The sequence below is a fragment of the Brassica rapa genome, chromosome A03 (genome assembly GCF_000309985.2).
Source record: "Brassica rapa cultivar Chiifu-401-42 chromosome A03, CAAS_Brap_v3.01, whole genome shotgun sequence".
Classification (NCBI taxonomy): domain Eukaryota; kingdom Viridiplantae; phylum Streptophyta; class Magnoliopsida; order Brassicales; family Brassicaceae; genus Brassica; species Brassica rapa.
In genome coordinates, this window is record NC_024797.2 from 5168769 (window position 1) to 5193978 (window position 25210).

The window sequence follows — 25210 nt, forward strand, 5'->3', positions numbered from 1 at the left end:
CTATTTTTTTTCTATAAAATGGAGTAAAAATGAATATGAAGTAAATAATGCTCCAACCCAACTTCATATATCACTTCATAATGAAATTTAGTCTATAAATGGAGTAATACTTTTTTTTTGTTCATCACTCTATTATAGAGTAGAAAATGAAGTAGAGTTGAAGCAATTTTACTCTATTTTGGAGCACAAAATAGAGTTTTACATTGGAACTCCAAAATGAAGTTTTACATTGGAGATGCTCTTAGAAACATGACAAATTTTTATTTTCATGCAGCAGTGTTTCTCCAGTGGCTCCTTCATTTATTGATCTAATCCATTTATCTTTGTTGTCTTGTCTCCTTAACTTGTTGCTCCAAGGACAACGGCTTCGTGCTTTCTTTATCTGAGGACAAGGACAACCACTAGCTAGATTTAAACATTTTTGATTGAAAACACATTGTTTCCCATTAAGCAAAACATAAGTTTTGTATATGCATACCTTGTTCAAAAGGGCACTTAGCATCTTCACCAAAGTAGAGAATCAAAGCATCCACGTTTCTTCCATGTAGGACATAATAAATTTTCTATGACCAAGTTCTGATATCCAATGATAGATTTGGAGGGGTTTGTGGTTGAATAACTTGCGAAACAAGGTCATTTCATCAAAACCGTATTCTCATCTTTCGAAAACCGAAAACCTTATGTGTTCCTTCTAGATTCAAGAACTCGAAGCTGAAAGAAATTTTCCTTTTTGAATCTGTTAAAATGGTGTTTGATGTTGTGTGTTGTATCCAGAGGCGGATCTATATGCACAGGAGGGGGGTCAGCTGACCCTACTAAAATATTGAAAACTGAACTTGTTACACTATTTACGTAAAGAACAAATGGTCTAGCGGTGTTCAATTCTCATGTTTTGACCCCCCTCACGAGAGTTCAATTCTCAATTCTGCACCCATGAACCTTTTTTTTTTTACTTTTCGGTTAATTATTTTGGGCCTAAAAGCCTGATTTTGAAGTGAAACATGGGTCAAACAAAGTTTTTCTATTTGTTTTACAAACTTCACCCGCTTTCCATTGTTTTCTTTCTTTTGTTTTAACAAAAACATTTGACCTTTTTTTATTTGTTTTGTCATACTTTTGTTTCAAAACTCTATACAACAACAGTTACACATTTTTTTAAAGATTTTTTAACATTATATTCTTTTGTTTTATTGAATATAATTTCCTTAAAAATTAAAACAACTAACGAATCTAATAGTTTATATAAAAGATATTTGAAATAATATTTAAATAAAATTAATTTAAATTAAATTAATTAATTATGACCTCTGGTAAAATTAATTTCTAACTCCGCCATTGGTTGTATCCAGGAAGAAGAAAAGGTCAGCTGGGCGTCTCTTCTCATCACAAAAGAACCGCCATTGATCTCTCCGAGCCAGTTCATATTAATGGGCTTTTCATCTAGGCTCGGTATAAAGCCCATTTACGCAAAAGAACAAAACTCAAGTCTTGCCACTGCTCTGCTTCTCTGTTTAGTTCGGACAGAGTCTGAATTCTAACTTATAACAGAACAGGTCTGTGTAAAAACCTCAAATCTTGCACAGTTTTTTTGTTTGCTTCGAATTCTCTAATGGCGGTGTAGCGTTGAACTTTCAGACTTCAAACCCTATCAAAAACAACTTCTACTAAAAACTGTTGGAGATCTGTTTTGGCATAAAGTTTAACTTAAAATAGTAAGTTTGGCTATTTTCACTCAGAAAAAGAACTCTGTTCTGTTACAGACTTGATAGTTAAATAACTTCTTATTTTGGCGCATGTTTAGGCGTTAGTTTAGGGACTAATGAGATGAATGATTCCAAGGGGAGGGGGCGTGACAGAGTCAAAATAAAAAGGTGTGAAACCACTGAAAAAGGGTGTGATATTTTTAACACCAGAGAGAAAGAAACCCACCAAATCCTCTCTCTCTGCAGAAATGAGAGACCACAACCACCCACTCCCCCACTCAAACCAAATCCATTTGACAACTTTGGGATTTCAAACTCTGAGACAGATTCCATTTACTCTCTCTACCAAAAAGAAGAAAAAGAAAAAAACTTTACCTAATTACAAATCTTTTTTTTGACTTTCAAAGACTCTCTCTCTCCTCTCTATAGGAGGATACAGCCAAACTCACTCTGAACTCTCCCCCAAAAACCTTTTCAACCCCTTATCTTCTTTCTGATTAACCTCTGGTTTCTTGAAGCTGTTCACGTGAAAAGGTATCTAAAATGTATTCCAAACTATCACATCTCTCCACCTCGTGATTCCATTATGTCATTCACACAGTCTGTCTTCTCTCTGAGAATCTGAGATCATCCCCACCTTTCTCCAAACTCCAAAAACATGGGCCGCTTGTGTATATGGAGAACTCTCATTCTCCTCTCCATCTTCGTCAAGCAAGTCAAGAGCCAAGATCCCAACACTGACGCCTCTCATCTCTCTAACTTCTTCAACCAAATGAGTTCTTCTTCACCCAAAGCTCACACATTTTCTTCCTTATGTTCTTCGCCAGGAGTAGTCTGCGACAGACAAAAACAGAACGTCCTCCACTTCTCAGCTTCCGGGTCGGACCTATCCGGTCCCATCCCCGACAACACCATCGGCAAAATGATAAAGCTTCAATCTTTAGATCTCAGCCGCAACAAAATCACCTCTCTCCCCTCAGACCTCTGGAGCCTAGACTCCCTCAAGCATCTCAACCTCTCCTCCAACCTTATCTCCGACCCTCTCCCCAGCAACATCGGCAACTTCGTCTCGCTCCAGACCCTCGATCTCTCTTTCAACACCTTCTCCGGCGAAATCCCCGCTTCCATAAGCTCCCTCGTCGGCCTCACAACTCTCAGCCTCAACAACAACGCCTTTCAGTCTGTTCTCCCTCCGGGACTTCTCAATTGCAGATCTTTAGTCTCCATCGACCTCTCGTCGAATCGCCTCACCGGGTCTCTCCCTGATGAGTTCGGTTCCGCGTTCCCGGAGCTGAAAAGTCTGAACCTTTCGCGTAATCTGTTACAGGGGTCGGTGAATGGAGTCTTGCGTGGAAACATGGAGACAGTTGATCTCAGTAAAAATCGCTTTGATGGGCATGTATTGCATTTAATAGCTGGACGTAAACACAACTTGTCTGGTTTAATTTATCTTGACTTGTCTGAGAATGGCTTTGTGGGGCATATACTTAACGGTTTGAGTTCAGCTCATAAGCTGGGACACCTCAACCTCGCGTCTAATCGTTTCAGAGTACAAGACTTCCCACAAATTTTAAAGCTTTCAGGTTTATATTATCTGAATCTGTCAAGAACCAATCTGGCAGGTTCCATTCCTAGTGGAATCACTCAGCTGAGTCAGCTCAAGGTTCTTGATCTCTCCTACAATAACCTCAATGGGAATGTACCTTTGTTACCTCTCAAGAACATTGAAGTACTTGATCTCTCGCTCAACAAGCTAGACGGAGACATTCCGAGGACGGTTCTGGAGAAGCTCCCTGTGATGGAGAGGTTTAACTTCTCTTTCAACAATCTAACCTTTTGTGACCCTAACCTCTCACAAGGGATGATTCAGACATCCTTCATTGGCTCCACGAACAATTGTCCCTTTGCTGCAAAGCCAAATGTTCAAAAGGGGGAGAGCGTGAGCAAGAAGAAGACAGGGCTTAAGATTGGTTTGACTTTAGCAATCTCCATGGCGTTTTTACTTGTTGGTCTGTTGGTTATACTTGTGGCAATGAGAGGTAGAAGAAAATCAAGAACATGGGCGACAAAGCAAGCTGCGGAACCTAACTTGTTAGACCAAGGGGATTCATCAACTGATGTCCCTGTTGTAATGATTGACAAGCCGTTGATGAAGATGACGCTTGCTGACCTTAAGGCTGCTACTCTTAACTTTGACAGTGGCGCATTGTTGTGGGAAAGCAAGTCTGGTCCTACTTATGAAGCAGTCTTACCCGGTGGATTCAGAGCAGCTTTGAAAGTTGTCTCAAGTGGAGCCACGTTGAGTGATCATGAAGCCTCGGTGACGTTTGAACGCCTTGCTCGGATCAATCACCCGAATCTTGTCCCGCTCTCTGGATACTGTATAGCTGCAGAGCAAAGAATAGTGATCTACGAGCACCTAGAGTATGTTAACTTGCATACTTTACTTCACACCGCGGATGATGACTCTTTATCATGGATACTCCGGCATAAGATAGCATTGGGGACGGCGAGGGCGTTGGCTTTCCTCCACCATGGCTGCATTCCTCCTGTGGTGCACGGGGAAGTGAAGGCTGGAACAATCTTCTTAGACTCTAGCCAGGAGCCTCAACTAGCAGAATTTGGTTTGGTCAAGCTCTTGAACGAGGGACTTATCAGTGATTTAGACGGCTACACGCCAACAGAGCTGGAGGAACATGGCTCTCCTACATTAGAATCAGATGTGTACAGCTTTGGAGTTGTTCTGCTTGAGCTCGTGAGCGGGAAGAAGGCGGAATGGGACTTGGTGAATTGGGTGAGAGGGTTGGTGAGGCAAGGAGAAGGATCTAGTGCCATAGATCCGACGCTGCAAGGGACAGGTCCGGTGGAGCAGATTGCAGAAGCTGTGAAGATAGGCTACTTGTGCACGGCTGATCTATCATGGAAGCGACCCACAATGCAGCAGGTGGTTGGACTGCTCAAAGACATTTCGCCCTCATAGCGTCACAATTACATACTAACTTGGTTATAAAGGTTGTATTATATTGTTGATGATTTGGAGATTAGAAGTGGAAGGTTGTGTGATACTCTCTTAACATACTGTCACACTTGACAATACTAACATGGTCATAAAGTATGTATGTTCTATTTGTTGATCATTTGAAGATCTTAGTGTGAACATGAAAGAGTCATTTATGTTTGAGTGCACTATATACTACATGTAAGCAACTAGAGAATACAACACCTTTGTTTTATTGAGAAGGAAGAGTTTTGCAGTAAAAGGAGATTCAAAGGCAAGCAGAAGAAAGGAAGAGTGGTTGTTTAAAAGAGATCAATGTCAATGTCCATAGAATTAACAAGCACCCCATCATCTTCCCACTTTATATCTTTGGCTTTTGGATCTTTCTCTATTATACGCAATGGTACATCCAATGGTGGAGAGTCCTGCAATCACTCTATATATGTTAGCCAACAAAACACAAGTGTGTGACACGAGCTGATATATAAAAGATATGTGTTAGTTAGTCCTACCATGTCCCGTATGAGAGGCCAATTGATCCCGCGGAAGAAAGCATGCTGCTTTATCTCATTTGCTCCACCTTTGGTACCTAACCGTTTTCTAGGATCTCTATTTAGTAACATGTTGATCAACTGTCTACCTACAAGACTTACCTGCACAAGCATATGGTTTTAAATTGGTTAAAAATATTCATTGGACGCATTGAGAGAGACACATGTTGATTTTAAGATAGGTAGCTCACAGGGATACTGCTGGGGAAGGTGAGATCTTTGTGCAAGATGTTGGCAAATGTCTTCTGCCTATTCTTACCCCTGAAAGGTGTACGACCATAGAGCATCTCATACAACAAGATACCTAGTGCCCACCAATCTATAGCACTTGTATGACCAGCACCCGTGATAATCTCCTGAAATAATTAGGCAAACCATGAACACAATACTCAAAATCTTACACACATTGAAGATGCAGTTACAACCTAGCTATAAACGAAGATTTCAAGAGATGAACATTAAGTGCATCACCGTACAGGAGCAATGTATTCTTCAGTCCCAACGAAAGAGTTTGACTTGGTGATTGGTTCTGCAACAAATGTTGGTAATGGCCGACTCTTGGATGACGATGATCTCCTTCGTTTATTAGGTGCAGGTGGAACAATAAGCTGCACACACCATTATTCTCTTGATCATCACGTTTCTTTATATAACCAATACAAATGGGGGCTGAATTAGAAAAGAAAAATGGAGTTGAACCTGGGGTGTGCAGGACGTCATGAATGAGAGATCAAAGTCTGCTAATACAATGTGTCCATCCTTCTTAAGCAGTATGTTTTCAGGCTTCAGGTCTCGGTATACTATTCCTGTTTTATGGACCATATATACAATGAAACCGCTTGTAAAAAGGATGAGGCTACTCAAGGCGTGTGGCTAAATGTATGAGCAAGAGATGTTTAGGCCAACAGAGATAAGGACTATTACCTAAGCAATGAAGATATTCTAAGCCAATAACGACCTCTGCTGCATAGAACCTGATGAGAAAGAAATTGATTAAGAGTAACTCATGAGGTCATAGTGCCCCTATTTAGTCATTATACCGCACTGATATTTGCTTCTGACCAGTGTATCTTGTGATACACGTAATAAACATATGGATTGAAGAAGAATAGAGTACCTTGCTGAATCCTCCGACAAAAACTTCATGGGTTGTCTATCAAGCAATGCAAACAACTCTCCACCGGGGCAGAAGTCTGTAATCAAACAAACATGCGTAGATGTCTGAAGAAAGAAACAAAACGCTTTAGCAATGAGACGCAAGAACTGAACTGATACAAACAAAAAGAAAGAAAAAAACATATATACCTGAAAGGATGCGTAGAGAGTGGGAAGGAAAGGATGATCCAGAAGGGAAATGATTTCCCTTTCGATGCGTGCTCTGTGAGCCTGTATAAAACTGCACCTTGTCAATGAGAGAGATATAATATAAACTTCATTTTTTTGGAACTCATTCTCCATCACATACCTTGTTACGATTCAACATCATGGTTTTCTCCATTGCCTTCATGGCATACAACTCTCCTGTGCCTTTAAGTTCAACCAAATGGACACTTTGCAACCAATAAAAAATAGTAAAATCATTTAAGTATAAGGATAGTTTTGATTTCAAGTTTAAATGAATACAATGGAGATGGTACCTGCCAGTATCACCAGACCCCAAAGGTTTTACTGGCTTGAAATGATGTAGTCCCACTGTTTCTCCACCCGCTTGGATCTACAAAAGAGAATATTACAATCAAAACAAGGATGACTGAGAAACAAAAGTCAAAAGTAATGTGGTTTTTGATGCATGCCTTTTGTATTGCTTTCCAGGAAGCACTCTCCTTTTTGTGAGGCATGGGATAGACAGGCTTTGAGTGTGCAGCCCATAGGTCTTCCGGCGTCTTAAGCACATTGAAAAATCCATTGAGTTTATATGTTTGACATCTTTTGTAAAGTAATCATGAATTAGTATACCTTACCATATTAGCATCTGGAAGTTCTCTGACAGCTTCATTTACATTTGTTGCTGTAGCTTTCACCTGGATTGTGACCAATGTGAGAGCCTTCTTTAAAACCGCAGTAGGAGATGAACCACGTACCAGTTTAGAACTCTGCATCTCTGTTCCCTCAGACAAACGGTTTCGGATGGGTTCCACATGGTCACTTCCATCAAGCTGCACACCTATGAAGTATTGAAGCTCTCCCTAATGATGAAAAAAACTCATGTAGTCAGCAAACACTTCACAGTATTCTTCCAAGGAACTGAATCTAGACATAACAATAATCTCATGGCGACCTTCTGATCACGCATAGGTTGCAAGTGGAATAAGTTCCAAAACTTCTTTCCTGCATTGATTTAGAGCTTTGATGAGCATACCAAATTGAAAAACTGAAAATGTTCAGTATCAGAAAGCTACCGCTCTTAGTGTAGTTAATCAACTGTACAGTTATCTCCCTTTGATCTCTAATTGCGTCTCTTATCTTCTGGACAGTTGACTGATCTGTCTCTGGCCCCTGAAGAAACCTGAGATCAACAAATTTGCACAGATTCATATCACAACAATAAGAAAAACACATCCGAGAAGAATATTCACATACCGACAGTTCCTTCCCAAAATTTCCTCACGTGTATACTCTGTCAGTTCGAGAAAGCTGTCTGATGCAAATATCTGCATAGGAATCAGTTTGCATTATCATTTCAAGGTTACATGCTTACCACATGTATGCACCAAACACAGTAGCAGATTAAAATAAACATACAATGGGATTATCAGGAAGACGAGGATCACTGATGACGAAATTCTTCTCTATGCGCTCAAGAGTGGTGGCAAGATCAATCCCTTGGCGTATATCCTTCTCTCTTTCTGAACGGTCCCAGCTGTCTCTCGGCTCTATAACTTCTGTGCTCAACATCAGTTCTTCAGGTTCCACACTAGGAACATCTTCATGTCTTTTATTCGAGCTAAGCGATTTGCTCCTTGACCTGTACATTGCATGAGGATTAAAGACAAATCATGCAGGGTACACATGTACATCATCAGAATTAACTAACCAATCCATGTCAGTGGCTACACTTTTGTGAGCAAGAGACATGCCTTTAAGGATATGGTGCTGAATAAGACTCACCTCGCTGGAGTAGAAACACGTTCAGGTGTTTTGGCTGACTTTGAAGCCTCGTCTGATTGTATAGCTTGTCTACCAGGTGTAGTAGTAGCACTGCCTGGCTTAACCATAACATCATTGCTCACGGAGTCTCTCACTTGAGACTTGCGGTGTTTTATTGTTTGCACGACCTCTGTCATGGAATCCAAAGCTTTCTCCTTCTGGCGAGCTGATACAAACATCAAGAGCAGGAAATATTAACATTTTATAGATCAGCCCAAGTTTTTTTTTTTTGGCTGAACTATATCATTGTTATCACACAAACCATCATATCGGATCAGGGACTTGGAGAGTCCATTAGGCCTCAATGCTTTATCGTTCACGCCTTCTGTGTATTTGCTTACTTCAACCTGCATCCTGCAAACAAACAAACAAACAAATGCAAACGAAGTGTGAAAATGAATGATAGAAGACTAGACAGTCGATTAAATAAGGAAAAAACTAAGGGAGGTACCCAATGAACTTGATGGTGTTGCCTTGGTCATCCTTAATAGGAGTGATTGTGAGAAGATTCCAGAAGGGAGTTCCGTCCTTTTTGTAGTTTAAGATCCTTCCACAGTAACTCTTTCCGTTCTTCACACAATCTCTGATTTTAGCAACCTCTTTCTGGTCTGTTTCAGGCCCTTGCAGAAACAGGCTAAGCATGGGTTTCAAAACCAATATTATGCTAAGTAGCAGTTGGGGTTTGGGGATGAAGCTATAAAAAGATATATGAGAAGAGACGTTACCAGTTTCTTCCAACAATTTCCTTGGAAGTGTAACCAGTCATGGTGAAGAATCCACTGCTGGCATACACTATGGGACAGTGTGGCTGTGTAGCGTCAGAGACAACAAAGGTCTGCTGCAAGGTGGAAAGAGCGGTTTTGAGCTCCTGGGATACTCTAGGGAAGGCTCCAGATTCAGAGGACGTTGATTCTTCTGATGACCTCCTAGACATCTTGCTTCGTTCAACTTCAGTAGACAGCTTGAAGCTAATGCCATTTTCTCCTGGCTCCGGCTTAACAGCTGATAATCCCCACTCAGCAGTTCTCTCAGTTATCTTTGCAGAGTCTTGAAACTCCATCCACTTACTGCTGCTGCTGATTTTGCTGTTTCCATCGTAAGGCTTTGATGAAGAAGAAGATCCACTCGAGGGGTTGAAGACCTCAAGGGACCTGCGTTCACTTAATGGCTCCAAATCGGTGGAGGGAGAAGGAGGGGCTCTTGGCCTCTCCATATCGTTTCTTTAGAGTAATGAATTGGCTGCCAAAATCAAAAACCAGACAAGTTTTAACAAAGAGATAGATAGATGGATGGGGAAATCACACCTGCAGGTACCGGGAACATCCAATAAATGCCGTTAAAGTGATCAAGAAACACGTTAAAGAAAGATGAAGTTGGTAATAAAAATAAACAAAAAGAAATACCAGACTTGTAACTTTTTTATCAGTTGCAGCTCATGGATACATAGTAAATTGTTTTAAAAGGGGACAAAGAAACTCACAACTGCACTGAACCTAACCTATGGTATGTTTTTTTCAAACAATCATGTTTCTGAGGCTGCAAATGAGCGATAATGCGGAAGCCTGGGAGGATAGATATCGCTGTCTTTATGCAAAAACTCAGATGGACCCAGTTCTCATATATAAAGGACCACACACTATGTTTCACCTAATGCGTGCACTCATGTTCAACATTTCCTCTTACTTTCATTTTTCAGTTTTATTACATCTACTTTCATTACAGTAACTGTTTTTTTTTTTTTTTTGACAAACAAGAAGTCCGACATAGCAGAAAGTGTAAAAAAGTTAGAACCCAATAAGTAACTTATGCCAGAACACGTTTTTAGAAAACGACTGTATCTTTCTCTCCGAGATGCTTTCGCAGACGACGAAACGAGGATTTGTCTTTCGTCCATTCATCGTCTTGTCTGTTTCAAAATAATGCTGAAGAAATTAATAAACGGGGGACCCCCCAACAAGAAACCGCATCAAAGACATTAGTGGGCCTCATTTTATCCTACTTAAAGCCCATTAAAGCCTTCAATAACGGACTTTATTAATGAAGATGTAAAAGTTAGCGGCAGGGGGGGGAGAAAGCAAGAAACTGAAGCACTTGGGGTGTAACTGGGAACAGCAGTGATTCTAGCGTATCTAGTTTCTTGCAACTTGCATCGGTGTTACCGAGTGAGATGGTGAGATTGACAATTTGAACATGGAAAAGGATGAGGATGTAGCAGAGGATTTGAATGCTGAAAAAGAAAGCTTAGTTTCAACGAAGAAAAGGCAGGGAAAGCACCGTTGGAAGCAGGAGGTTCTTCACGGCTCAGCTACAAGAAAGCTTCATTACTGAACTCTTTCAAGAGAAGCTCCACTTCTTTCAAAGATTTGGAAAAGGCTAAGATGTCATATAAGTGAGCCCAAAAGAAGGAAGAGAAGTGAAGAAAAAGCTTTCTAGGCTTCATACTCTGTTTTTTGAAGTTATTGACAACATACAATACATAACCATTCCCATTAGGTAAAAGACTAAAAGCTGATTGATTAAACTGAACTGGCTATCAAAGGAGACGTGTTGGTAAACAGATGTAGCATGAATACAAAAGAAGAACTGGTAAGATGTAATACTATGTCTAGCCACGTTCTCGACGCTAACTGAAAATGGCTGCTATGAAACAGAAAGAAGAAGACAATGAGAACAACCAATCACTGTCGGTCTTTGAGTTCCTGCTCGAACTGATCGAGTTTCAGGCGTATAGGCTCCAGGAACTGTTTCATATCCAGCCTAATCTGCTGCTTCAGTTGCTGGGAAAGCTCTTTGTCATCGCTAAGCTTCACATCCACCTGCTCCATTGCACAAAGTGCATACACATAAATATGCTAACATCCTTCCCCTTAATCATTCTACGCAACAAGATGTTGTTACCTCAAGATCATCAAGTTCGCCAAATGAGAACTCAGGAATGTCGAGACTCCCCTTAACCTTCTTCGTTTCCTCTTCAACAGACCACTCTCCTGAGTTAGTCGCCAACAATGTATGCAAGTAAGTTGTAACTTACACGAACAAAGACAATGTACCAACTATAACAAAATGGTGAAGCCAGTGGAGAGTCTTTACCTTGGACTTTGAGGGAAAGCTCGTAAGTATAGCCAACTCTTTTCTTGTTCCTAACTGACACCAAGAAAGCCTAGAGGAAGAAGGGATCATCATCAATTCTAGAACAAACATAGAGAATAAATACAAAGATGAGAAAACTCACATCTCCAACACATCTGTTAACATCAAAAATCTCAGCTTTTCCAGAAGAAAACTGCAAAGAACCCACTGATCCCAGCAGCTCCTGCGAGCAACGATTCGATTTCAAAGTACCAAAGATTAATACTTTTGCCATAGAAAGCACAAAAGAACACTGAAAGAAGAAACCTTTAATCGATCAGTGGCCCATTTAGTGAGATTTTTCTCCTCCCAAGTGCCAGCCTGTAGAAACAAGAAAGGAGATGTAAGAATGGCGAAGAAGAATGTTGAGAGATGAAAATAAATATAGCAAAACCTGATTCCAGAGGGAGCCGAGAGCAGGAGCATTGGAAGCGACGACGTCGTTGTTAGTGAGCTTCTGGGGAAGAGGAGGAGGAGCTGCGTCTGATGTGGCTTCTCTCACCCAATACCTATACGATCCCTCTTTCTTCTTCTCCTCCTCCCCCTCTCGCTCCATTATTTCGCCCTCTCAGATCCAAAGTCTTGTATTATTTTCATACTATTCTTTGTTTATTTCGAGATTAGTTGAAGATAGTGCTGTTATCGTCAGGCCCATTCGTGACCCAACACAAGAAGGTTCTTTCAATCTTATTATTAGTCAGACTTGTTGTTATTATCGTCCATGTTATCTTTTCAACCTGAACATAGCAGCTTCCGGGAAGGTAACATTAATGAAGAAAGTCCCCATCCTTCAGATCCACTTGCGGATTGTTTGTAGGAGTGAACACAGCGTGGGATATCCGAGATTTTTTTAAGTAATCCAATCTACTTCTTTATGATCCTTATTTATTCCACAACCGTTTAGATATTCGATGACTAGATTATTCAGATGTTTCCAAACAGATAAATTGATTAATAAATCAAATTTCATAGATATTATTGTGTCTTTATCCTTGTGACTTTAATTTATAACGTTTTGTTGCAGGAACGGAATGGCGTCAATGGCTCTACTATATTTGGGCTTTGATTCATTTCTGCCGCCTTAGTTCCATGGCCCTCTCTACCGGTTGCATCTATTTTCTTTAGCTGCATACTATTGTTGTAATTTTTCGCCCATTGTATTGTATCCTACCCCACAGAACAAAGAAAAGAAAAAGAGACATGTGTGTCCTATTTTCACATTGAAACTCATTGATTCTGCTAGAACCATCTCTGCCCTACACGCTTCCCACGTGTCAACCTCTCCTCCCACGGAAATCTCCTTTGTTAAATAGAACCCATCTTTCTTATCCCATTACCTCAGAGGAAATAAAATATCTTGAATCTTAGAGAAGTGGGAAAAGAGAAGAGAAGATGACGACCGAGAAGAAAGAGATGGAAGTGGTGAAAGGTCTAGACTTGGAGAGGTACATGGGCCGTTGGTACGAGATTGCTTCTTTCCCTTCCAGGTTCCAACCCAAGAACGGTGCAGACACTCGCGCCACCTACACCCTTAACCCCGACGGCACCGTCAAAGTCTTGAACGAGACGTGGGACGGAGGCAAGAGAGGTTTCATCCAAGGCTCAGCTTTCAAAACCGATCCTAAGAGCGATGAGGCCAAGTTCAAAGTCAGGTTCTACGTTCCTCCTTTCCTTCCAATCATTCCCGTTACTGGTGATTACTGGGTGTTGTACATCGATCCTGAGTACCAGCATGCTGTCATTGGCCAGCCTTCAAGGAGTTATCTCTGGGTAGATTTTCTTGCCTCTTTGTTTTATAATGAATAAAAAAAAAAAAACTAACAAGGATTGATATTTGACTATATGTGGGTTGTGTAGATCCTGAGCAGGACGGCGCACGTGGAGGAAGAGACATACAAGCAGCTGGTGGAGAAGGCGGTGGAGCAAGGGTATGATGTTAGCAAGCTTCACAAGACAGCTCAGAGTGACACACCACCCGAGTCCGACGCTGCTCCTGACGACACCAAGGGCATTTGGTGGCTCAAATCTATCTTCGGCAAATAGTTACCAGACACATTAAAAGACTTGTTTCACCTCCTTTTACTTGCTCTGTCTGTGTAATATACTACACTACCCCTTTTGTTTACTCCAGTAATGAACGTTATACTTTTGTTTGTTTTAGGCATCTAAATCTATTTGCGTAACAGAGTAAAAAGTGAGGCAGAGAATGTGTAATAAACATTAATTACCACAAGAAAACTTCAACTAAAGCAATAATATAATATGACAAAGACGGATTGAAAATCAGTTTTCTCGTCACATATACATCCTCTATATATCTTCTTCTAAACCCAACAAGTGACATCTGAGCTCTTCTCCACTAGGCTGTCTAGCTTCTCACCACGGGCTAGAACGCTATCAATAGTTTTATGCTGTAACAAAGAACAGATATTCAGAGTTTTCGCATACGGTTTTGATATATATGTCGGACCAATTTGATCAAATTATTATCTGGATTCGAGAAGATTTTATCACACATTTTTTAAAAAAGTTACTCGAATTCATTTTAGATTTGTTAATAACACTAAATTTGGTGAAGACCACAAACCAGGTCTGATACTGTCTTACAAAATCATTCAAGTAATTTTATACATATCAAATCAGAGATGAATTTAAAGTATTTGAGTTTTCTATTAAGGTCTAAGAAAGTTTAAATCTCGGATTTAGTTACAAATGTCAATGTCTAGATAAACAAGAAAACAGTTAAAAGCGAAAGGAGGGGGTAAAGTGATAAAAATAGAGAGTAGTAAATGGCTATAAATGAGATGATACGAGCAGGTTACTTTTTTTACCACATTAATTAAATTGTTTGACCATCTTTCTTTTTCTTCTTCGCTTCTTTTCCGTTTTGTCAAAACATAACGACGAGGAAAACAAGCGGAAGAAGAGATTGATGTTCTTCTTCTTTTCTTTGCTGTGAGATCTCTTTCACTTCTATTTGCTGAAACGTATATAGATTATGTATTGTGAATGTATCTGACTTTACTTTGGTACGTACGTACACACATGCAGGAGCAGGAGATCAATCAAATAAACAGACAAATATGCTGAGGTCTTTCATTATTTTCTCACTTTTCTTACACTCTTGTGTTGCGGCTCCCCAGACTCCAACTGCTGCGGCGGCTGTTCCTGCCAAGAAATGGCTCACTCTTAACGGTATGTATCCATTACCCTACACCACTAGACATAGTAGGCTAGTAATAAAACGCAAATGTTGGTGATGCTGTGCTCCTAATTCAAAATTCGGTGGGATGAATGTTATATGTCGTGTTATTGATTTTAACAAAAGATGGTTTCGGGTAATGAGGAAGATTATGGTCTAAGATCCAAACTCTTCATAGTTAACGAATATATATATATGAAACTGCCCATATCATGACTTGTTTTGTAAAAGCTCATGCCTGTTTTATCCTTGATCTTTGTTTTAGGACAAGAGCCTGGGGTTGTGGCTAGAGGTGGCTTTTCAGGTCTTTTCCCTGAGTCAAGCGCCTCCGCGAACGCCTTCGCTATTAGCACCAGCTCCCCTGGCCTCACTATGTTGTGCAACCTTCAGATGACAAAGGACGGTGTTGGTATCTGCTTGCCTGATATCAGGCTTGACAATTCAACCACCATCTCCACGCTCTTCCCTAAAGCTCAGAAGACATACAAGGTCAACGGTCAAGACCTCAAAGGCTGGTTTGCTCTTGACTACTCTGCCGACACTATTTTCTCCAATGTCTCTTGTATGTCTTCTTCTCTTTTCCTCCCTTCCAATGCTCCCCAACACCATCACAGCTTTTGATGCTTTGTGTTGTTGAACAGTGGTCCAGAACATCTTCTCTCGACCCAGCATTTTCAACGGTCAGATGCCAATATCTGCCGTGGAGGACGTCCTAGGAACCAAGCCTCCCAAGTTCTGGTTGAGCGTTCAGGTTTCTCTTCTTACTCTCTTTGAAAGTCATTGTTGATTCAACAAATAAATAAATATTAGCTTAGTTGGAAAAGATTCATGGCCATTGTGTGAGAGGTCCACAGTTCGAGTCTGAGACGAAACTAATATTACATGATGTGGTTTCGAGTCTAAAATGATTACCGCTGAACCTCTTAGAAAAAAAAAACAAATAAAGAAACAAACATTGATTTAAACGTGCAGTACGACTCCTTCTACGTGGAACACAAGCTGAGTGCAGCTGAGTACCTGAAAACCTTACGATTCCGTGGCATTACTTTCATCTCATCTCCAGAGATAGCTTTCTTGAAAAGCATAGGGATGGACGCAGGAATGTCCAAGACAAAGCTCATATTCGAGTTCAAAGACCCCGAGGCAATTGAGCCAACCACCAACAAGAAGTACAGCGAGCTTCTTCTGGACCTTGCAGCCATCAAGGCCTTTGCATCAGGCGTTCTTGTCCCCAAAGACTATATTTGGCCACTTGACTCTGCTAATTACCTTAAGCCCGCTTCCACCTTTGTTGCTGATGCACACAAGGCTGGTCTAGAGGTCTACGCTTCGGGTTTTGCCAATGATTTGCGTACCAGCTTCAACTACAGCTATGATCCCTCCGCTGAGTATCTTCAGTTTGTGGACAATGGACAGTTCTCTGTTGATGGTTTCATCACTGACTTCCCGCCAACAGCATCACAAGCCATCAGTAAGTTAAATTGCCATCCACCATCATCATATATAGACATGTCCGGTTTGGTAAAGCCAAATGAAACAGTTATTTTTAGCCTCCAATTTTTTTGAAAATTTTACATAAATACAAAACTCTAAATTTGTAAAAAAAAATTATTAAAATCTTATATGGCCTACAGTCTCCAAAACTTTAGGGCCGACCCTGTATATAGATGCACATCATACGCATATGCACATGTCTTCTCATGCCCCATGTGTTTGTATTCTTGCAGGTTGTTTGTCTCACCAACAGGGCAATCTCCCTAAAGCAAACCATGCATTGGTCATAACTCACAATGGAGCAAGTGGAGACTATCCAGGCTGCACTGATCTTGCTTATCAAAAGGCGGTCGACGATGGAGCAGATGTGATAGACTGTTCTGTCCAAATGTCTAAAGATGGAATTGCTTTTTGTCATGATTCTGCAGACTTAACAACAAGTACCACAGCCATGACCACGTTCATGTCACGTGCCACCAGCGTTCCTGAGATCCAGCCTACCAATGGCATTTTCTCTTTTGATCTCACTTGGGCAGAGATCCAGTCTCTAAAACGTAAGTAACTGATCTCTTTTCTAAAGTTGTCTGAAACTATCTCATTGGTATGTCTGTGTCTCCAGCTCAAATCCTGAGCCCCTTCTTAGCTAAAGGGGGATTCCAGAGAAATCCATCAAACAAGAACGCTGGCAAGTTCATGACTCTCGCTGACTTCCTTGAGTTCAGCAAAGAAAAGGCTGTCACTGGAGTTCTTATCAACATAGAGGCAAGTCTTTTCACTTTAAAGGCTTAAATGCTCTTTAACTTACTCAATGCAGTTTGAGAAATTGTTTGACATACCATAAGTTAGATACTACTTTTCAAAAATACACTTTTCAAGACAACTTCACTGACGACGCTTTGTTTTGTTTACAGAATGCTGCTTATTTAGCCTCAAAGAAAGGACTAGGAATAGTAGATACAGTCCAGTCTGCAATCACCAAGTCCACACTCGACAAGCAACTAACCCAAAAAGTGTTGATTCAGTCAGACGACAGTTCTGTTCTGTCCAGTTTCGCAGCTGTTCCTCCCTACACAAGAGTCTTGACCATTGACAAGGAGATAGGAGATGCTCCCAAGCCATCCATTGACGAAATCAAGAAGCATGCAGAAGCTGTCAATCTCAAGAGAAGTTCTCTAGTCACCACCTCTAAAAACTTTGCCACAGGGAAGACTAACGTAGTGGAGGAAATGCACAAAGGGAATGTATCTGTTTACGTCTCGGTTCTAAGAAACGAGTATCTATCCATAGCGTTTGACTACTTCTCTGATCCCACGGTAGAGATTGCCACATTCATCGCAGGGAATAGCGTTGATGGAGTCGTCACAGAGTTCCCTGTCACAGCCACCAGATACTTGAGTAAGTTTTGAACCTCTAGACGATTTAGTAAAGATTTTAATAAAAAAAATTAATAAACTTATTTAAAAAAAATTGGACGCTACGTTAATGTTTGACTGTCCTATGCCCAGGACCGGGCCTGACAACAGTATACATATATAATCAAGATAAGGTTGATGATATTTATGTGATGTAAATGCAGGGAGTCCATGCTCAGATTTGAACAAAGAGCAGCCTTATGCTATCTTACCAGTAGAGGCTGGGGCTTTACTCTCCGTGGCGGCCAAGGAAGCACAGCCACCAGCTAGTGCTCCAAACCCACCTCTTGACGCCAGAGACGTGATTGATCCGCCTCTCCCTCCTATTGCAAACATTGTCTCCGCTAATGCAAGTGGAGAAGCTCCTGGTCATTCAGGCACCATTGCCACCACTGCTGATCTTGGCCTTTCCTTGGTTGCAATACTTGTCTTGGGACTCCTCTTTGCTGCTGAGTAAAGACTGATCACACGGTATAACTTCATAGGTTGAGTAGCATGTTCTTTCTTCCTCAGCATATTCTAGACTGACACACAGGCTATTTTATGTTTTCCTCGTGTTAAGCATAAAATGATTTGTTGTTTATAGATTAAAGCTCTAAAGAAACTTTGTTTGTTTGTGATATGAAGGTTTGATTTCAGTACAAATTTTGAATCTTGATAGTTTCTCATATTCCATTTACAAACCTTCGCTCTACTTTTATACTGTCTCAGACATAGTAAACAGCAAAAAGGCAAACACCAATGATCAAGTCTTTATAGGTAGTTTACAAGAACAGAGTAACAAAGTTAATACAGTATATATAACACAATGCCGTTAAGTATTTTTAAGATATTCCTGCTCTCTCGAGGCACTTAGTATGAGAACAAAACTAAAAGACCAATAATCTTTGAAAAATCAACTAGTACAAGAGTATTCTCTCAGAGTCACCCTTATGGCCTATTCTTACGCAACATAGCTCCTACCAACACATTCTTGCTAGTCTCCTAATCAAATCTTCATTGAACTTTGATCCTCCATCTGGATACCGTCACAACTGCTTCCGTGGAATGAGAGAATCTCATGACATACGTTTAAGCAGCTACATGGGGCATCAAACTAATAGAGCCAGTTCCTCAACTTTTTTTATTTCCACTCCATTTTATGACTTTCAGCTACTTGTCCACCTTCTTTTCCTTGATGGCCGCTCTGCTTTCACCTCTGAATCCGCAGGGCCTTCAATTTTTGCAGAGGGAAGCATCTCAGACTCCATTTTCTTTACTCCTGCTTTGTTGTCTTTCTCCGTGGGCATTGGAAGTTTGAACCGTTCACTGCGTTTCTTGAATTTCACAATCATGTCCAAGTGCCGGTCCCCTAATCCCTTCTCGCTTCCATCTTTGGTCTCCGCAAGGTCATGGCCACTTTTCTCTTCAGTTACATTCCGGTTCTTGCCAATAGAGCCAAGATTAGGTTCGCTAGCTCGGCCATTAGTGCCTTTTTCCTTCTCTTGAATTTTTGAGGTGGATGAATATCCCTTGGCAGTGATATCATCATCTCTCTCTTTGTGGCTTCCCCAACGCTCCAGTTTCGTACGTCCTCTCTTTGAATCTTGTAGCTCATCACCAGAGGAAGTATCTTCCTTGTGTCTTTTGGTGGCGTTGTGCTGCTGTGAGATCTCACTCCTGTAGTTTCTTGCTTCGTTGGTTCTCTTTAAGCCCTGAAAGGCATCCAAGAAACATCAACACTGACCATAAGGCATATTATAAGTGACAAAACCATGAGATATATTATAGGTAAGATTGGCAACGGAACAAAAAAGTTTGCAAGATAATATTTGCATTCACAATAACTAAGTTAAGTTTGCAAAACTTGGATGAGATATTAATAAATTTATTTCATAAGCTGATGAGGCATACAGTCACTTGGGAACTGCCATTTTGTTCTCCTTGCTTGATCCTCGATGAATCTGTGTCTTCTCTTTGTTCTTTAATCTTTCGTCTAGAATCTTTATGTTTTCTATCTTGCAATCGTTGGCCATCTAAAGAGTCCACAACCTTGTCAGTTTTAGCACTTGTCCTCTCCAGCCTTTGTTTTTTCTCATTGCTAACAATGTCGTCTTCGCGTCCTCTGTGATAGGAAGAACTTTCTTCACCAGGGTGTTCCTTTCTCTTCGTCTGTTTAGTCTGCCTTGTTGTATCCTTGGTGAGATGCTCTTTATACTCATCCTTCATCCTTGAAGATGATCGGTCTTCTGAACCTCTATGACCCCTTGCAGCCACCTGCCTCTCTCGTCCTCGTGCTGATAAACCATCCTCGTGAGTTAGTTTTAGTTTATCCAAATCCCCACGCTCTCTCAACCTCTCATTACCATCTCTCTGCATATAGATATCATCTCTGTGCCTTAGAGAAGCTTGGTCGTATATATCATCTCTGATTTTATGTTGGACGTCTCTCTTTTGATAGTCCAACCTATCACCACGTTCTCGTCTCAGGCGGCTGATTGATTCTTCTCTTTGACCAAATGAGATTTCATTCTTCTCAGAGCGAGTTCTTCTCACATATTCTTCAACCTTCCTCCTCTTGCTGATGTGATAATCCAGTTCATAATTATTTCTCAAACCACCATCATCCACATGATTTCTCGAAGGAACATGATCATCTCCACGGTCCCTTTTTCTAGACCCTTCATCCCCACCTCTTCTACTGAATGTGTCATCCTCTTTCCTGCGCCAGACTCCCCCATCAACATCTCGCTCTTTCCTTTTATCAAAATCCTTTCCACTTTCACCTTTGCTCCCCGCTCGAGTTCTTTCCATTTCTTTCCCTATGTCTTGATACTTTCTGCTCTGATGCTGTGCATTGTTAACGTGATGTTTCTTATTGCTAGCTGGTCGAGTACAATGGTTCCTATCTTGAATAACTTCCTCTTCCGCGCTATCCTTCAGTTGCTGATGATCTCTGTGACTTCCAGATCTTGCTTTGCTGCTTTCACTACTTCTCTCTGTCTTTGATTCCCCTCCATCATCTTTCTCAACCGCTGACCGAGGGACTGCAGAACTCATTTTCTGCTCCTCCTCTATCTCAGCATCTTTGCCAGCTTCACCTCCCACATCTTCACGATCAACAGTTGATGACCTTGTGCCTCTGTCTCCAACAGGAGATGATGAACGAAAAGTCTGGCCACTATCAGCTTGTTCTGCGCCTTTTTCACCCGAGGGCTCATCCTCATGCGAATCCTCACATACAATCTGGCAACAAAATCAATATCAGTTAGTAGCAGTCAGTATAGCATGCAAATATACCACACCAGTAAAACCAAAATTAAGAGAGATTTGAATCGTATTCAACCTCAATGATAGCTTCTAGGTCACGCATTCGAGGAGCACGTGTATCAATGGATGATGGACGCTCAACAGAACCAGTCTCCACAGGTATTGGTCTTCCGGGGGGCTGAGAGAAGAAAAAGATGCAACAAATATTCTCAAGCTTTAAATGAGACAATATAGTGAACCAGAAAATAGACAATGCTACTTTAAATGAGAGCAAAACAGGAGGAAAAATACCAGTGGAGGTCGAATATTAGCCGAGTCACCTTGAGCAGTGTCAAGCTTCACTAGATTTGAGGAATCAACAGGAACAACTTGCGCCCCCGTTGCTGCAGCTAACTCCGGGGGAAGATCTGGATCATAACTCTATCGTACAGGAGAATGATTAGGAATGCAATGTCACCGTTTTTGTTATTGACGAAATCTTGTGCCATAATATATAAGCCAAGATCCAGTTTACCTGATCTGTTCTGCCACTTTCATAAACACGTATTCTGCTTTTCATAGTAGTCTCTATACGGTGTTGATCCTGTAAGAATTAAAAGATGTTCCTCTTAGTACTTTTCATTTTGGCTGAAATAAGGATATGAAACACAGTTATTAAATTACCAGCTGTTTGCAATAGTCTTTCCAGCTCTCCTCATTCAGACCAAAGTTGAAGTAGTCTGTGATATCAACTCCTTGATATCTCCAGGGCTTTTCCTCAAAAGCGTCTACGTCGAACTCAAATATAGTCCTAGATATACGCAAAAGGTAGACATCAAATAAAGGAAACGCAGCTCTGTACCAATCAAAACTTGGTGCTTACAGTCAGATATCAGACAAAAAAATAAGATCTCTACATTTCAGAACAGATAAAAGAAATTACTTGTGAGAAGGAAGAGTAAAGTCCAGTCCCCGCCCAGCTGTATTACCACCCCAAGTCTGGTGATAGCCTTTCTGAGCAGCAGAAGCATTCCTCACTCCCATTGGACGCCAATCTCCTCTGCCACGACCGGCCATAGGACCAAGGTTGGCGGGTGGACGAACTTGACCTGCAGCAGATGCTACACTTCCAGAAACAGGGGCAGCCCCGGGTCTTATATACTGCAATAGAAATATAATTATGTACAAGTAGATCAATACCAAGCCTTGTTTTGTCTCAGCGTGAATACTCCTAACTTTTGGTATGACTAATCCAAAAATATGAAATCTTTGACGGTAAGTTGGTTTCATAAAGCAAGTTAGGGTCGGAAGAGATTGTTGTTCTTCATTAAAGTTAGATTGGTGGCTGCGTAGGCTTGCGATATACAAGGAGGAGTAATTATGTTCTTATCTTCCATTCACATTAACATACTCTGCATATGGTTATAAGAAAACAGAAGCAGAAGACTCCAATGTTATCTGATTAATATAATCTGCATTTGCATTCAGGACTATAATGTACAAGTACAATGGATATATGTATTTAAAATCAATGAAAACTAAAAAAGGGCCACGACAAGAACCTCGGCCAATAAGTAAAGTAACCAGTGACAACATTGTTGCATTGACTCTGACCTTAAACTGAGAATGAAACGGATGATGATACCCATGGCTGTTATACCCAGCTTTAGTCGGTCCAGCAGCACTACCCTTCACAGCTTCTCCTCCTTCTTTGCTCTCTCCTTCTACAGCTTCTTCTCCCCAGAGCTGCTGCTCCTCCATATGTTGATTCGGATCAGCGTCTGTCACTATAACAAGCGGCTCTTCATCATCATCTTCGTTGTCTCCCATCCTTGCTCTTCTATCAGCTACGTTGTCGTTCAACACTATCTGAAGATCGTCTTCACTGTCGCTATCCCAATCATCTCCTTGTCCTCTGTAGCCTCCTTCGCCAACCTGTGCCGTACCTTGATCTGTAGCCAAACCAGGAATCGCAGGTGTGGAATCGGCATCGGGTTCTTCGATGTCGAAGTTCATGTCCTTATCGTCGCCAATTGCGTCGTGAGAGGGAGTGGTGGATGGTTTGGAGGCGGTGGTGTCGGGAACCTTAGCGACGGAAGGTGAATTAGGCTCCGCCGCATCTTGTTCGTGTAATCGGAGGTTGAGGTCGATTGAACGGAGAGGAGGCGGAGGAGGAGGTTGGAAGGGCGGGAGAACGTCGGAATAGAGATCTCCGAACTCATCGTCTTCGTCCATTGGAGTAAGCGGAGAACGGCCGTGAGAGAGAATAAGAGAGACGGTGAAGATTAATTTATATTGACCAAACCAAATCAAACCATACTAAACCAAACCAAATCGATAAAATTAAAATTAATTAATAGTATTAAATTTGCTCATTTATCAAACCAAAGACAAAACCGGCTGTAATAAAACAGATTCTTTCGCCGGAGAAACGTAAATTTCCCCAGAGAGAATCTGTGTTTAGGGTTCTGAAAAGCGAAGAAGAAGATGATCGGAGTAGGGAAAATGAAGCAGTACTCTAATGTCCTTGACAAGCCACTCAGCAAAGGCAAACAAGAGGTATATCTCTCTCGCTCTCCCCCCCCTAGATCCACTTTACTTCTTCAATCAAGATACTGGACCGAGAGTATTGGAAATGAGAACATTCATTCGATTCGGCGTACGATCTGATCTCTTTGTGGTGATCGTTTAATTCTGGAAAATTTAGTTGCTTTGAAACTCTACGTGCATTGCAGGTGAGCTTGAGCGCGTTTGCGTTCTTGTTCTCGGAGCTAGTTCAGTACAATCAAACCCAGGTTGACAACATTGCTGAACTTGAAAGAAGGTGAGCAAAAATATATGATCTTTACTTTCTTTTTTTTTTAGTATGAATCATTCACATTGTCACAATGTGTTTTGTTCTTGGTAATGTTGACTCTCTCTCTCTCAGACTAGAGGATGCTGGGTATGCAGTTGGATCTCGAGTTTTGGAGCTTCTTTGCAACCGAGAGAAGGTAAGTTTTGTTTTTAGCAACACATCTGAGACTTGTTGGCTGAAAGACTGAAAAGTCAGTCAACGTGTCCTTTCATATAAGTTTAGCAATGTAGAGTTCAGTGACGAGTCTGTTTCTCGTTGTTTTATGGATACGTTTATCTCATTGTATTAGGGTAACAGAAGAGAGACACGGTTACTTGGGATTTTGTCTTTTGTCCACAGCACCGTGTGGAAGGTGTTGTTTGGGAAGGTTAGTGAGTGGTGATTTTCAAATTGAATTAGTTGTTAAGAGTTTCTCTGTGAACGTGAGTGTTTCTGGATCCTGACTCGCGCTTAATGAACATGCCATTAGGTTGCTGATTCACTTGAAAAAGGAACAGAACATGAAGATGAGTACATGATCAGTGAAAAGGAGCTTCTCGTCAACAGGTTTAGATTTCTCCACCTCTTTCCATTAACACTCGAGATAAAGGCGAGAGAACTGATAAAAAAATGTGGAAGTGTAGGTTCATTTCGATTCCAAAAGACATGGGAACATTCAACTGCGGTGCGTTTGTGGCTGGCATAGTGAAGGTGAGTGCTATCTTGGCATTTTCATGAAATATAAATGGTTTAAGAAGAGGACAATGAGGCAGCCGCCCCCATCTTCTCTATGCAGGGAGTTTTGGATAACGCAGGGTTTCCTGCTGTGGTAACGGCTCATTTTGTACCCATTGAAGGACAACAACGCCCTCGGACTACCATTTTGATCAAGTTTGCTGATGAGGTTAGTATCTCTACATCTCTCTATATGACTTATCTTTACCTTGGGAAGCTTAATCTCTCACCTGTTTTACCTACTTCCATCCATGCACAGGTGCTTAAAAGAGAGGCACGGCTAAGCCAATGAGAGCACTTTTTGTACGAGTTGCCACATCATGTTCTTGGAGCTGTTGGCTTTATGTGAACTGCTTGTGCAAGTTTTACCTGTATCTTTTGGTTTAACTTAATACTACAACATTTTAAATTGAGCTGCAAAGCCTTGTCCGTTGATTGATGTAAACTACATACGTACCCTCTTGTTACAATTCCAGCTGATTATACAACAGTTTACCAGTTTTAGAACAGTGTATGCAAACATGGTTATGCCAATTGCGTAACAAGAGTTAAAACATGACATTATCCAGTGTAGAAGTTACAAAAGCAGATTGATTTATCAATTTAATCAGTAATCAGTACAAATTACAAAGCAGGAAACAAACAAAACATGTGTCAAGAAATCAGTTCCTGTCGAGAGAGAGTGATCTGAAAGAATAAGTCTCTGAAATCAGACTTCTCCTTGGAGAAAGTAAAGAGAGAAGCATAGGCTTCCTTGGTAGCATTAACTGGAACT

General features: G+C 41.0%; 7 protein-coding genes across 17 annotated transcripts; 4 read left to right on the forward strand and 3 right to left on the reverse strand.

Moving 5' to 3' along the window:
• The first annotated feature begins 1361 nt into the window (after positions 1–1361).
• Positions 1362–4877, forward strand: LOC103856712 (probably inactive leucine-rich repeat receptor-like protein kinase At5g58150). Its single transcript, XM_009133833.3, has one exon. The coding sequence runs from the start codon at positions 2362–2364 to the stop codon at positions 4681–4683; it is 2322 nt and encodes a 773-aa protein (XP_009132081.1). The 5' UTR covers positions 1362–2361; the 3' UTR covers positions 4684–4877.
• LOC103856710 (phototropin-2) lies at positions 4819–10322 on the reverse strand. Of its 8 annotated transcripts, none has more exons than XM_033288640.1 (21): positions 9898–10322; positions 9125–9638; positions 8851–9033; positions 8662–8753; positions 8361–8565; positions 7995–8217; positions 7833–7903; positions 7652–7758; positions 7531–7580; positions 7214–7438; positions 7046–7135; positions 6890–6966; positions 6718–6802; positions 6558–6638; positions 6370–6473; positions 6177–6226; positions 5952–6058; positions 5729–5860; positions 5444–5608; positions 5214–5354; positions 4819–5126 (listed from the first exon to the last, which is right to left on the reverse strand). In XM_033288640.1, exons 2-21 carry the CDS (start codon positions 9610–9612, stop codon positions 5004–5006), a joined length of 2799 nt encoding a protein of 932 aa, XP_033144531.1. In that variant the 5' UTR covers positions 9613–9638; positions 9898–10322; the 3' UTR covers positions 4819–5003. The 8 variants fall into 8 exon arrangements, with proteins under 8 accessions (XP_033144531.1, XP_033144527.1, XP_033144526.1 ...); XM_033288636.1 differs by having other exon boundaries at positions 9880–10319; XM_033288635.1 differs by having other exon boundaries at positions 9803–9970.
• A 491-nt stretch (positions 10323–10813) lies between these two features.
• LOC103856713 lies at positions 10814–12379 on the reverse strand. 3 transcript variants are annotated; one of them, XM_009133835.3, is made up of 6 exons: positions 11923–12379; positions 11796–11849; positions 11632–11712; positions 11490–11559; positions 11298–11386; positions 10814–11215 (listed from the first exon to the last, which is right to left on the reverse strand). In XM_009133835.3, the coding sequence occupies exons 1-6, from the start codon at positions 12082–12084 to the stop codon at positions 11078–11080; spliced, it is 594 nt and encodes a 197-aa protein (XP_009132083.1). In that variant the 5' UTR covers positions 12085–12379; the 3' UTR covers positions 10814–11077. The 3 variants fall into 3 exon arrangements, with proteins under 3 accessions (XP_009132083.1, XP_033144600.1, XP_033144601.1); XM_033288710.1 differs by having other exon boundaries at positions 11193–11215; positions 11490–11565; positions 11603–11712; XM_033288709.1 differs by lacking the exon at positions 11632–11712.
• A 463-nt stretch (positions 12380–12842) lies between these two features.
• LOC103856714 (temperature-induced lipocalin-1) lies at positions 12843–13698 on the forward strand. Its single transcript, XM_009133836.3, has 2 exons — positions 12843–13298; positions 13386–13698. Exons 1-2 carry the CDS (start codon positions 12921–12923, stop codon positions 13569–13571), a joined length of 564 nt encoding a protein of 187 aa, XP_009132084.1. The 5' UTR covers positions 12843–12920; the 3' UTR covers positions 13572–13698.
• A 240-nt stretch (positions 13699–13938) lies between these two features.
• LOC103856716 (glycerophosphodiester phosphodiesterase GDPDL7) lies at positions 13939–18541 on the forward strand. The gene is made up of 9 exons (XM_009133838.3): positions 13939–14483; positions 14580–14723; positions 14996–15292; positions 15372–15481; positions 15703–16201; positions 16458–16778; positions 16844–16986; positions 17136–17619; positions 17801–18541. The coding sequence occupies exons 2-9, from the start codon at positions 14612–14614 to the stop codon at positions 18091–18093; spliced, it is 2259 nt and encodes a 752-aa protein (XP_009132086.2). The 5' UTR covers positions 13939–14483; positions 14580–14611; the 3' UTR covers positions 18094–18541.
• On the reverse strand, positions 18382–23158 carry LOC103856715 (FIP1[V]-like protein). Of its 2 annotated transcripts, XM_033288629.1 has the most exons (9): positions 22479–23158; positions 21808–22025; positions 21549–21675; positions 21400–21468; positions 21177–21305; positions 20962–21063; positions 19530–20861; positions 18857–19330; positions 18382–18803 (listed from the first exon to the last, which is right to left on the reverse strand). In XM_033288629.1, the coding sequence occupies exons 1-9, from the start codon at positions 23097–23099 to the stop codon at positions 18789–18791; spliced, it is 3087 nt and encodes a 1028-aa protein (XP_033144520.1). In that variant the 5' UTR covers positions 23100–23158; the 3' UTR covers positions 18382–18788. The 2 variants fall into 2 exon arrangements, with proteins under 2 accessions (XP_033144520.1, XP_009132085.1); XM_009133837.3 differs by having other exon boundaries at positions 18382–19330.
• Positions 23159–23229: 71 nt separating this feature from the next.
• On the forward strand, positions 23230–24965 carry LOC103856717 (trafficking protein particle complex subunit 5). The gene is made up of 8 exons (XM_009133839.3): positions 23230–23423; positions 23600–23688; positions 23794–23857; positions 24011–24088; positions 24191–24267; positions 24345–24411; positions 24497–24604; positions 24695–24965. Exons 1-8 carry the CDS (start codon positions 23352–23354, stop codon positions 24725–24727), a joined length of 588 nt encoding a protein of 195 aa, XP_009132087.1. The 5' UTR covers positions 23230–23351; the 3' UTR covers positions 24728–24965.
• The last annotated feature ends 245 nt before the right edge of the window (positions 24966–25210 follow it).

Coding starts and splice junctions, on each gene's coding strand:
- LOC103856714 (XM_009133836.3), top strand. CDS start 12,921: ATGACGACCGAGAAGAAAGAGATGGAAGTGGTGAAAGGTCTAGACTTG. Junction 13,299..13,385: donor CTTCAAGGAGTTATCTCTGG/GTAGATTTTCTT, acceptor TGGGTTGTGTAG/ATCCTGAGCAGGACGGCGCA.
- LOC103856713 (XM_009133835.3), bottom strand. CDS start 12,084: ATGGAGCGAGAGGGGGAGGAGGAGAAGAAGAAAGAGGGATCGTATAGG. Junction 11,850..11,922: donor TCGGCTCCCTCTGGAATCAG/GTTTTGCTATAT, acceptor TTGTTTCTACAG/GCTGGCACTTGGGAGGAGAA. Junction 11,560..11,631: donor TTAACAGATGTGTTGGAGAT/GTGAGTTTTCTC, acceptor TTCTTCCTCTAG/GCTTTCTTGGTGTCAGTTAG.
- LOC103856712 (XM_009133833.3), top strand. CDS start 2,362: ATGGGCCGCTTGTGTATATGGAGAACTCTCATTCTCCTCTCCATCTTC.
- LOC103856715 (XM_009133837.3), bottom strand. CDS start 23,099: ATGGACGAAGACGATGAGTTCGGAGATCTCTATTCCGACGTTCTCCCG. Junction 21,676..21,807: donor TTTACTCTTCCTTCTCACAA/GTAATTTCTTTT, acceptor GCGTATATCTAG/GACTATATTTGAGTTCGACG. Junction 19,331..19,529: donor ATGGCAGTTCCCAAGTGACT/GTATGCCTCATC, acceptor GATGCCTTTCAG/GGCTTAAAGAGAACCAACGA.
- LOC103856710 (XM_033288640.1), bottom strand. CDS start 9,612: ATGGAGAGGCCAAGAGCCCCTCCTTCTCCCTCCACCGATTTGGAGCCA. Junction 7,439..7,530: donor AACCTATGCGTGATCAGAAG/GTCGCCATGAGA, acceptor TTTCATCATTAG/GGAGAGCTTCAATACTTCAT. Junction 5,355..5,443: donor CCTTCCCCAGCAGTATCCCT/GTGAGCTACCTA, acceptor ATGCTTGTGCAG/GTAAGTCTTGTAGGTAGACA.
- LOC103856717 (XM_009133839.3), top strand. CDS start 23,352: ATGATCGGAGTAGGGAAAATGAAGCAGTACTCTAATGTCCTTGACAAG. Junction 23,424..23,599: donor TCAGCAAAGGCAAACAAGAG/GTATATCTCTCT, acceptor CGTGCATTGCAG/GTGAGCTTGAGCGCGTTTGC. Junction 24,268..24,344: donor AAGGAGCTTCTCGTCAACAG/GTTTAGATTTCT, acceptor GTGGAAGTGTAG/GTTCATTTCGATTCCAAAAG.
- LOC103856716 (XM_009133838.3), top strand. CDS start 14,612: ATGCTGAGGTCTTTCATTATTTTCTCACTTTTCTTACACTCTTGTGTT. Junction 15,293..15,371: donor TATTTTCTCCAATGTCTCTT/GTATGTCTTCTT, acceptor GTTGTTGAACAG/TGGTCCAGAACATCTTCTCT. Junction 17,620..17,800: donor CACAGCCACCAGATACTTGA/GTAAGTTTTGAA, acceptor ATGTAAATGCAG/GGAGTCCATGCTCAGATTTG.